Source organism: Pseudorca crassidens, chromosome 16 (genome assembly GCF_039906515.1).
Source record: "Pseudorca crassidens isolate mPseCra1 chromosome 16, mPseCra1.hap1, whole genome shotgun sequence".
NCBI lineage: Eukaryota > Metazoa > Chordata > Mammalia > Artiodactyla > Delphinidae > Pseudorca > Pseudorca crassidens.
The window spans coordinates 18,964,745-18,975,908 of record NC_090311.1 but is presented as its reverse complement, the minus strand read 5'-3'; the positions used below and the strand labels follow the sequence as shown (position 1 = coordinate 18,975,908).

Genomic DNA, 11,164 nt, shown 5'->3' with positions numbered 1-11,164 from the left:
CTCCAACATGACAAAGTGCAATTAGAAATCTGGGTTCTCTTTTCCTGAGCTTGGACACAAATTTGTCCTGAGATGGGAGAAGGCTCTTGTAGGCAAAGGACTGCAGGGGCGGGAGTAGGCTACAGGCGCTGGCCTGTAGCTTCGCAGCGGTGACGGCAAGCGGCCGGCAGGTGTCAGTGCGCCCTCGCTCTGCCGCCGCGCGCGGCCTCCGCTCCAGGACCCTTCCTCACCGCGGTCTAGGGGGCGCGGTTCAGATCCTGCCTGCTAGTGTCTCTCAGACAGCTCTGCAGCTGGGACAAGTGGCCGTTTCTCCCCAGAGCGGAGCTCTGAACTCTGGCGGGGCCCGCTCCCCGGGGGATGCTTCCCATTTCGCCCCAGGAGTTGCATCCGGACGTGCACCTTCCTCTCTCACCAGCCCCACTGCCCCGCCGTCAGGAGCACTTGGGGGGCTGCTCCGGATGCGACCCGTACCGGTGTGTTGCTTCTCCCGATTCGGCCGGGGATCCCTACCCTTTCCGCCCGAGTCCCACTCAGCTCGATGTGGGCACTCCCGGGTGCCCGACGCGTTCTGCTCGGCGGTCCCAGAGATGCTTGGCCAATTCCCAGCAGGGACCGCTGCTCACTGCCCGGGCACGCTCTTTAAATCCCTCGCTCAAGGTACCCGCCTCCCCAAAGGGCCAGTTTTGCCAGGGGGCCAGGGCTCCAGTGGGTCCGGCGCCCGGCGCGGACTCCAGACCCGCGGAGGGGAGGCGCAAGGGGCGGGGGAGGGTCGGCTTCCCACGTGGGGGTGACGCCGGCTGCTCGGCAACGCCGGCTTGATCCTGGGGCTATAAAACCAGTCCACCGTGAGCGCCACGGAGAAGCACCGGCCCCAGCTCCCGTGCAGACGCCCAGCAGCCGGCGCGCCGCCGCCCGGCCACCCCCAGCACCTTCTCCCCCAAGCCCTGCGCTCCTGCCCCAACTCACGCTGCCCTCGGACCCCAGCTGTCCCGTCGCGCTCAGCGCCCGAAGCTCGCCGGGCCGACGCCCAGGAGACCCCCTGCCTCGGCCGCGGCTCCTGGAGGGCCGATCGCCCACCCGCCTGGGCCCGCCCTAGGACGGGGGCGCCTTCATGCGGCCCGCACACCCCTCACCCCGCCGCCGCCTGCGAGCTCCACGCGCTGCGCCCCAGCCCCTGCAGGGCACGCAACTTTGGAAGTCCCGCGGCGCTCCGAGAGGCGGCAGAGTCTGCGCCCTGGCCCTAGCCCGGGCCTCGCCGACCCCGCAGCGTCTGGGGGAAGCGAGAGAGTCGGTAATCGCTTCGGGGATGTAAGGAGACAGACATAGGACCCCAAGCCAGCATCAGCACCCCTCGGCTGCCTCTCGGGGTGGGGGCGGGCCCCGCACACGGTAAGACCTCTTGCTTTCGCTCAGGCTCCGGAGTCAAAGATATAGATATATTTAATTTCCTGTTATCCTTCCAAGTCATCAGGCCACCGATTATTTTTGTTCTCTCTTCTTGAAGAATAAATCTCTCTTTCCTCATCGGCTCGACCTACTACTCTCTCCCGCCGCTTAGAAATAAAACTTGGCGGTGCTTAGGAGCTGGGAGCGAGAAGGCGCCGACCCCGAGCGCTCGAAGCGCGGGCCGGGCGTGCTTCCCGGGAGCCGGGTCCATGGGCCGTTAGCGGTCCCCCAGCTCGGGCTCGGCCTCCCAGAGGCCGCTTCTCCATGTGAGGCGCGGCGGGGCGAGCGGGGCGCAGGAGGAAGAGGAGGCTCAACGGGCGCCGGCCGGAAGGCAGCTGGCAGCAGGCCCAGGCGAGCGGGCACCCGCGTTCATGTTCCGCCAGGAGCAGGCGCTGGCCGAAGGCAGCTTCGCGCCCATGGGCTCCCTGCAGCCGGACGCGAGCAACGCTAGCTGGAACGGGACCGAGGCCCCGGGGGGTGGCGCCCGGGCCACCCCCTACTCCCTGCAGGTGACGCTGACGCTGGTGTGCTTGGCCGGCCTGCTCATGCTGTTCACGGTGTTCGGTAACGTGCTTGTCATCATTGCCGTGTTCACAAGCCGCGCGCTCAAGGCGCCCCAGAACCTCTTCCTGGTGTCTCTGGCCTCGGCCGACATCCTGGTGGCCACGCTTGTCATCCCTTTCTCGCTGGCCAACGAGGTCATGGGCTACTGGTACTTCGGCAAGGCATGGTGTGAGACCTACCTGGCGCTCGACGTGCTCTTCTGCACGTCGTCCATCGTGCACCTGTGCGCCATCAGCCTGGATCGTTACTGGTCCATCACCCAGGCCATAGAGTACAACCTGAAGCGCACCCCACGCCGCATCAAGGCCATCATCGTCACCGTGTGGGTCATCTCGGCCGTCATCTCCTTCCCGCCGCTCATCTCCATCGAGAAGAAAGGAGGCAGTGGTGGCCAGCAGCCGGCCGAACCGCGCTGCGAGATCAACGACCAGAAGTGGTACGTCATCTCATCGTGCATCGGCTCCTTCTTCGCGCCCTGCCTCATCATGATCCTGGTCTACGTGCGCATTTACCAGATCGCCAAGCGCCGCACCCGCGTGCCGCCCAGTCGCAGGGGTCCTGATGCCGCCGCCACGCTGCCGGGGGGCGCCAAGCGCAGACCCAACGGCTTGGGCCCGGAGCGCGGCGTGGGCTCCGTGGGCGCCGAGGCGGAGTCGCTGCCGGCCCAGCTCAACGGTGCCCCGAGGGAGCCCACGCCGGCAGGGCCGCGGGACGCCGACGCGCTGGACCTCGAGGAGAGCTCCTCGTCCGAGCACGCCGAGCGGCCCCCGGGGACCCTCAGGTCCGAGCGCGGCCCCCGGGCCAAGGGTAAGGCCCGGGCGAGCCAGGTGAAGCCCGGGGACAGCCTGCCGCGGCGCGGGCCAGGGGCGACGGGGCCGGGGGCACCCGCGGCCGGGCACGGGGAGGAGCGCGGCGGAGGCGCCAAGGCGTCGCGCTGGCGCGGGCGGCAAAACCGCGAGAAGCGCTTCACCTTCGTGCTGGCGGTGGTCATCGGAGTGTTCGTGGCGTGCTGGTTCCCCTTCTTCTTCACCTACACGCTCACGGCCGTCGGCTGCTCGGTGCCGCGCACACTCTTCAAGTTCTTTTTCTGGTTCGGCTACTGCAACAGCTCGCTGAACCCGGTCATCTACACCATCTTCAATCACGACTTCCGCCGCGCCTTCAAGAAGATCCTTTGCCGGGGGGACAGGAAGCGGATCGTGTGAGCGCGGAGTCCGCGCCCCGCGAACAGACTCGCGCCGACAGCGGCCGCTGGGATCCAGGGGTGCGTCTACGCAGTCCCAGTACTCCGAAACCTGGGTCCTGCCTATTCCGAGTTTCTTGGCCTGAAGGTTGCTCTGCGGCGCCCTGCCGGCATCTGCACTCTCCTACCAGAGAAAAGTACTGGCTGGGGGTGGGTGGGGGACCGTAAGGGCACACGCCCCCCCCAATTGTTCTTAGGGCCGCTCCTCACTCGGAGCCATCTTCCTGGGTTCTTAGGCGGGCCCCCAAATCAGTATTGTTTCCTAAAAGTATTTTCACCTCCCCTGGATCCAGCTCTCACCGTGGTTCAGAGCAAGCACGAGAGCTCAGAGGGGATGGCTCTCAAAGGGTTAATAGATGGTGGCACCCAGCCCTGGCTCTCCTCCTCCCCGGACTCTATTTTTAAACAAAAGCTCAGGGCAGCCCTGCCCGCCCTCCCATCCCCCCCCCTTGTAAATATACACTATTTTTGATAGTACACGTTGTCCGCAATGTCGCTTGGCTTTTGATGTTGGCATCCTGGCTGTTGGAGATGCTCTCCAGGCAGACACATTGTGGCTAGCTCAGGGCAAGCCTCTTTGCAATGTGAGCCCTTTTCTGTTGTCATTACCTCCCTCTGTGTCATTTTCACCAGCAACTGGTGACTGTCCCTTGGGACTGGACCTGCTTTGAGATTTCCTGAGGGGGAAAAGATTTCTGTCCATTTTTTCCCCTGTGCCTAACAGCATGATTGCCTTTTCCTATGTAAATATTACAATGATGGACCAAGACAGAAGTAAATGAACCTTTCTGCCTTGCAGCAGCCCTGTGTATAAAGCCATTATCCTCTGATGCATCCTTCTTCGCCCCAGTACCTCACTTTAAAACCTCCTCTTTCCAGTGTCCCCTCCCTCCTTTCCTCGGGGGCCACTGCTTGAAAAATATGTATGTTTCCATCTTGTATGTATGTGCACCCCTCCCTCCCCCAAAGTGCTGACTGTGGGGAATCTTTTACCTGCTGTTTTTAGACACGGAGAAGTGGAAATTATGTGGAAGAAGCAAACCTGATACAATTTGCCCAAGGTAAACAGTCTGAAGAGACAAATGGGCCTGCCAAACTGTACAGTTCCTGCCCCAAGAGCTCCTAGGTATCAAAGTGTTGTCCATTTTTTCCTTCCTGTTTTTTCTGGTTGAGATCAAGTCATTAATGAACTCCCAAAGTCAAGGCAGGAGGGTGGAGACCTTGTTTACATCCAAGTTTCCCCATGTTTTAGACAGAGACTCTTTAAGGCCTGTGCTCTTATTTCACTAAAGAAAAACTAATGTCAGCACATGTTGTTAATGACAGTGGAATTTTTTTTTAAATAAAAACTTTACAGATCAAATGTGAAATAAATATGAATTAAATGGTCTGTCTGTTATCTGAGTTTTCAAAATCATTAAGACTCTGGGAATGTCTGAATTTATGTATATTTGAAATTCAAAGATACTTATGCATTATAAAACACCTTTAAAAGTGCAAGCAGTAACAAAGCTGTCATTTACCATGTGTTTCTCCTGTGCTAGACACGATGGTAAGTCTGTTATAAGCTCTGTTTCATTTAATCGTCCCCCAAACCCCATGAGGTAGGTACTATTATGATCCCCATTTAACAGGTGAGGAAACTGAGTCTCAGAGGACAAGTGATTTGCTCAAGGTTAACCACAGTGGTGGGAGTGCACTGCATGCAGCATGATCAGGTTCTAGGGTCTGTACTCTTCACCCTGCAGCCTTGCCGGAGTTACATCACTAACACTTTGCAGAATGCTCCCAGAAGTGAGGTCTCTACACAAGGTGTGCTGTATCCACAGAGCATGGGGTATATCCCAAGTGAGGAGATATACACAAAGTGTGTACGTGCTGTAAAACGTCTTTATGCCCTAAAGTTTGTTATGCCTCAAAGTGTATGTATCCCCCAAGTACGGTACATGCACAAAGTGTGACATATACTCCAAAATGTGTACCACACCTTACAGTGTGATGATATATAACATGTGGTATACAGCCCATAGTATGGTATATGCACCAAGTGTGGTATAGACACCTAAAGGGAACCACGCAGAAGGTTCCCTTTGTTCCCTGGTTCCTGCTGGTCTCTGGCAGAAGGTTGGGGTGCTTCCTGCTGCATTCCTGTAATATCAAGTTCTGTCCTGATGTCCAGGAGGGCCTAAGACCCCTGCCCTTTGCTTATGGGTGCGGCACTTTGAAGCTGGAAGTGTCCTTAGAGATCCAGGAATCCAGCCCCTCATCTTCCCAGAGGAAGTGACTGCTTAGGGTCCCACAGCTCTGGGTGACATTCAGTTAGAAGCAGCTGCCCAAGAGCGGAATAGTTCTTGGATGTGTATAATCAGATGCTGCGCTGGTGAAGGAGAGACGCTGCCCCAGGAGCTGGGTTTGAGGGGCAGTCAGAAGTGACAGGTCACGGTTTGGGGGAAGATGGGTTTGTAAGGCCAGCCGCCTACAACACAGGTGCAGCCCAGCTCTGGACACCCCGGAAGCAGGGCTTCAGCTCTCCTCCACGTGTTCCCTCTGGGCAGCACCTGCAGCATCTCCTTATCTTATTAAGGAGGGTAGGTGTGCAGGGGTGGGAGGGTGCAGAGCCCTGAGAAGTTACCTGGGCCTTGAGGAGCCTGGGAGAAGAAAGACCATGGTTCTGAGGGGTTTTGTTAGAGGTGGGAAGGAGTTTCCACCGTCATCAGGGTCCCCTGATGCTGAAGAGAGGACGGTGGGCAGGCCCTTAGCTCCAGCGACCCTTGTCTGGAGCTTCAGAAGCCATGGCCTTTGGCACCAAGGCTGCCTGGTCTCGGGCTGTGCCCTGCTCCCCACCTCCACTTCAGCCTCCTTGTCCCTCCCCGCTCAAGGCAACCATTGCCCCAAAGGCAACAGTGCCAGACAGTAGGCCACCCTGGCAGGTCCCCAGGAACTGGGCTGTGTGTCCCAGACATGGGGCAGATACAAACACTGCTTGCTATTAACTCTGTGTTCTGCTCCGTCTTCAGGGAAGTGACCCTGCTCCCTGGGAAAGAGGGAAGTGTGGGCATTGGTGCCACAGAGGGCAGGCCTCTGGTGTCAAATACCACCCCCCCCCCCTCCATTCCAGCTGCAGAGAAGCCTCAGAGATGGATGGGGCCTGGGGAAAGTGGGGGAGAGAGGGCTGGAGCCAGGCTAGGATGCTGGGGGCATCCCTGTTTGTTCACTGCAGAGAGCTCAAGCCACAGTCTAAAAGGTCTCAGGTGGGGAGGGGATTTGAGGAAGATAAATGGCTCACTCGGGGCTCTCAGCCTAAAAATCAGGAGATGAGACGGTCACCCTACATCTTCCTGTCCCTACCTGGTCCTGATTATCTGGGCCTGTCACTGTGGTGGAGTCTTCTATTTTATGCGACTTTGGTTGGGGCATCAAAAACCACTGGCTTTGGGGTCTGAAGTGTCTTGCCAGATACACTCCCACAGGGTGCCTGGAGTTGGGGGAGGGGCAGCCTTGTTTGAGCCTGGGCACCAGTGCTACATCCTCCCTGCAAGTCTTTGTTCAATTTCTTCTGTGCTAAAGGGCTGGAGAATAGAATGACAACAAAGTGGCTTAGGCTTTCCCCTCTGTATGATTCTATAATAAAATTGCATCAGAGTTTTAGAGCTAGAAGGGTCCACCTACATCCTCAACTCCCATGTTGTGTGGTGGGGGGCACTGAGACCCTGAAAAGCAGGCTGGTTCTGTGGCTTCCTGGGATCCCTCGAGCCTGCCCCTCCCCATGACTCTCTGCCTGTTGCCACAGATATCCAACAGGAATTCATCTTGCTGTTGGACATGGTGAGTTGCTACAAACCCCAAACACCCTGGCAGGCACTCTTCCATCCATGTGTGTGCCCTGCAGAGCCCAGCCCTCGTCCCTGGGAAGCTAGCAGAGATTAGGGCCTGCCCTGCACCCAGCAATCCTGAAGGCGCTGTAGGGAGACAGGATGTGTCTGCGTGAGGCATTAAGTAGCCGTCATGTAACAGCGATAGCTGGGGGCAGTAGTGGACATTGAGTGTCCACTGAGGTAACGTGCCTCTTTCTGGACGGTGAGCATGCGGTGGGGTACAGGTCGCTGTGGCTGCAGGAGCTCAGAGATGCCCAGGGAGCAGGGGCAGGAAGGCAGATCTGGTTCTAGCAGCTGAGCCCCATGAAGCAGTGCCAGGCCTAGGCGGTGCCCCGAGGCCTAGGTCAGGCCCCAGATTTCCTTTCTGCAACCCCATCCCTGGGGACAGCATGGCAAGTGTCTGTTCCCATTTGGGGACACACATCAGGAAGCCCGCCTCCCCAGCTCCAGCAGAGTAGCAGGATCCAGGTACCCAGAGCCAGGGCTCAACATCACCCTCACCTTCAGGCCTCTGTCCTGGGCCCTGCCACCCCACCACGGTGGGCCTGGAGTCTGGGATGCAGGAAAGAGCGCCTTCCGCAGCAGAGAGCACACTTGAGAGGGAAGCCCTGCGAATTCACTGAGTGCAGTCACAAGCACCAGGGTCTGTTTTGGAAATAGCATCCATCTCTTTCATCACCAGAAGTCCTGGGGGTTAGAGTTAAACGGAAAAGGAAACAGGGCCTATTGGAAAGAGCATTAAGAGACCTGGGCTCTAGCGCCAGCTTTGCCTTTTACCAGCGGTGTGACCTTGGGCAAAGCCCTTTCTGAGCCCCCATGTCTTCATTATAAAATGAAAATCGTTGATCTGGATCCGTGTTATTTAAAAGTCTGTTCTGTTGAATTTATGTAACTATAAAATCAGTCTCTCTTTCTCTCTCCCATCTATCATCTGCCTCTCTGTCTGTCTATCCATCTACATCATTTAGCTGATGAAATGCTGGGTTAAGTGACCTTTAACAAGTATCTTTTGTTCAGGACCTCTCAGAACCTTGGCTATGCCAGTGTGGATGTGATTCTCAAAAGGGGATGTTATGGTGTGCTGTTTCCCAAACTCCCTGGACTGCAGAATCGCATTTTTCACAGAGCATCTCAGTGAATTGTGTTTTGCTGGAACACTTGTTGGATCTCACCAGGCTTTTCTGTTGATGGGTTTTGAGCTTCTATGAAATGCCGGCTCTGCTCTCTCCTGTCCCTGCTTTAGGTGAGGCCCACTGGCTCGGGAAGGAATGTTCTTCTTGGGGACAGCCGGCTCTAAGAGTCATTGGCTTTACTGATGCTTGGGGTAAAAGTGAGTTTGGTGTGTTTTTCAAATGTGGGCTGTGCCTTTGTGTGTGTGTGTGTGTGTGTGTAAACATGTGAATAAGTGTGTGTGTGTGTACATGTGTGAAAAGTGGATGTGAATGTGTCTGTGAATGGATGTGTGTGTGTGAACACCTGTTTTAAATGGATATTTCGCTCACCAGGATCTGGGGAGTAAGCAGCAGGGGAGTTGAGGGTAGATGTGTATGTACCGGATGAAGAGGTCATAAGGGGTGTGAAGGGCAGAGCAGGGTTGTGCTGTCAATCCACTTATAAAAGCCCCTCCAGCTTGTGAGGTGCTCCCCCCCGCCCCCCGCGCTGCAATCCCACTCGCCTGTCAGGCAGTGGAGCTGAGTCAGAAGGAGGAGGCTTGGAGGACGGGGTTGGCTGTTTTGGAGAAGCTGACGCGGGTTCTGTAGCAGTTTACTTAGCAGCCGGGCTGTCCTGTTCTCCATGGAGGGGGTAGTCTGACCCCAGGGAGCTCAGGAGGGTGTGGGAGCCCAGGTGGGAGTGGCCTTTAAGGCACCAGTCTGCTCAAGGGCAGGAACTTGGGGCCTCTTTGGAATCTGCATCTGAGAAAAACAAGATGGTGCACTGAGAAGGGGTGGATAAAGAAGATGTGGCACATGTATACAATGGAATATTACTCAGCCATAAAAAGGAACGAAATTGAGTTATTTGTAGTGAGATCGATGGACCTAGAGTCTGTCATACAGAGTGAAGTAAGTCAGAAAGAGAAAAACAAATATCGTATGCTAACACATATATATGGAATTTAAGAAAAAAAATTGTCATGAAGAACCTAGGGGTAAGATGGAAATAAAGACACAGACCTACTAGAGAATGGACTTGAGGATATGGGGAGGGGGAAGGGTAAGCTGTGACAAAGTGAGAGAGTGGCATGGACATATACACACTACCAAACGTAAAATAGATAGCTAGTGGGAAGCAGCCGCATCGCACAGGGAGATCAGCTCGGTGCTTTGTGACCACCTAGAGGGGTGGGATAGGGAGGGTGGGAGGGAGATGCAAGAGAGAGGACATATGGGGACATATGTATATGTATAGCTGATTCACTTTGTTATAAAGCGGAAACTAACACACCATTGTAAAGCAATTATACTCCAATAAAGATGTTAAAAAAAAAAAAGGAACTATTTACAAGGTGCAGCTGGGTTAAATCTGACAAGGGGAGGTGAAGTGCCCTGGTGGGAGCTGTCAGGGGTGAGGGGAGGGGAGGGAGGGAGCTGTAACTCAATTCATTAGAACTGCAGTTTGGAGGGAGGATGGCTGGAAGGTGCTGTTGGTCGAGGGTCATTGTAGCCCACGGGCAGAGAGAGAGCCCCGGGTGTCAACACCTCCTCCTTGGCCACATCACCCCTGCGCCCACACCTGCTGGTGTGTGCCCACAGCCAGGACCCGAGAGCATGGCAGAGACAAAGAGGAAGGCAGCAGCTCCTGGGGGCCGCCTTCCAGGGCTTGGAGCAGATGGGCAACGGCAGGGGCAGGTGGGCACTACCCAGCGCAGAACCTACCACCTGAGAAAGGCTAAGCGATGTCGCTGCTTTTCAGGATGGGCTGGAGGGAGGTCAGTGCCTAGTTCCTTCAATTTGTCCATGGCCAGCTGTGTGGGCCACTGGGCAGGTGTCGAAGAAAAACTCAGGCCCTCCTTCCTTCTGGACTTGGTGGATGGGAGGGCGTGTATTGGAGTCGTTATGAACATGGCCAGGCTGTGCACACACACAGATATACAGACATGCACAGACACACAGACACAGACGCACACACCTGCCAGCTGGCGCGTCAGGTGAGAGAGAGCCCCAGACACCCTGTGGCTGGCTCTTGGCCAAAGTTCTCTAGACCGTCTTCACATCTGTGGCTCAGGTCCAGCTTCGGAGGCCAAGAAGCAGACGCTGAGCTGCCCGGAAGTGATGACCCAGGACGCTGGGCCTGGGTGAGCAGTGGTGGGACTGGCCCAGCTCAGTGACCCCGTCTGTCCCCTGGGTACATTAGGGATTCGGCTGCTTGTTACTCGGCCCCCGTGGACACCCCTTAGCCTTCCTTCCCAGCATATACGCACCTTTAGGATTCTTTTTCATGCGTTGGCCTCAGAGGAGGCACTGAGAGTTTTAATGCATGACCGATTCCTTTCTTCATTCATTCATTCATTCATTCCCTCAACAACTATTTTTTGGAGCTGTCCCCAAACTCATATCACTGACAGTGCTCTATTAGTGTTTGGTGAGGCGGGTAGAGTGGTGAACACGATAATTAGATCTTTACCCTGCGGAGCTTCTTCTGTGGGGCAGTCAGATATTAAGTGGGTACTGAGGAGTGGTAAGCAGGTTGACAAGGATGAGACAGTGGATGACAGGGACTCACTGTGCGGGTAACTGGCCTGGGCTAAGGTGTCAGGGGAGGGGCCTGGAGAAGTGACAGCCGGATGAGAACTGAAAGCTGGGCAGGAACAGGTCTGGCGAAGGGACTGCGGTTGAGAGTGGGAGAAACAGATGTTCAAGCAACTAAACGAAGTCCACTTTGGTTGGAGCATGTGTCGTGAGAGGCCAAAAGGAGGACGGAGAGGCTGGAGGAGGTTGGGGCCAGATCATGCAGCCACCTGGAAAGACTTATCTTGAGGGCAATGGGGAGCCCCTGGAGGGATTTTAAGCAGAGGGTGAACGTGATCCGATTTTTT

At 56.2% G+C, this 11,164-nt stretch overlaps 1 protein-coding gene across 1 annotated transcript; it reads left to right on the top strand.

The window, feature by feature from the left end:
• Positions 1 to 287: 287 nt before the first annotated feature.
• On the top strand, positions 288 to 4,646 carry ADRA2A (adrenoceptor alpha 2A). Its single transcript, XM_067709420.1, has one exon. It carries the CDS (start codon positions 1,818 to 1,820, stop codon positions 3,213 to 3,215), a length of 1,398 nt encoding a protein of 465 aa, XP_067565521.1. The 5' UTR covers positions 288 to 1,817; the 3' UTR covers positions 3,216 to 4,646.
• Positions 4,647 to 11,164: the final 6,518 nt, after the last annotated feature.

What these genes read in the sequence shown, in the direction of transcription:
- ADRA2A (XM_067709420.1), top strand. Translation starts at nt 1,818, where the DNA reads ATGTTCCGCCAGGAGCAGGCGCTGGCCGAAGGCAGCTTCGCGCCCATG.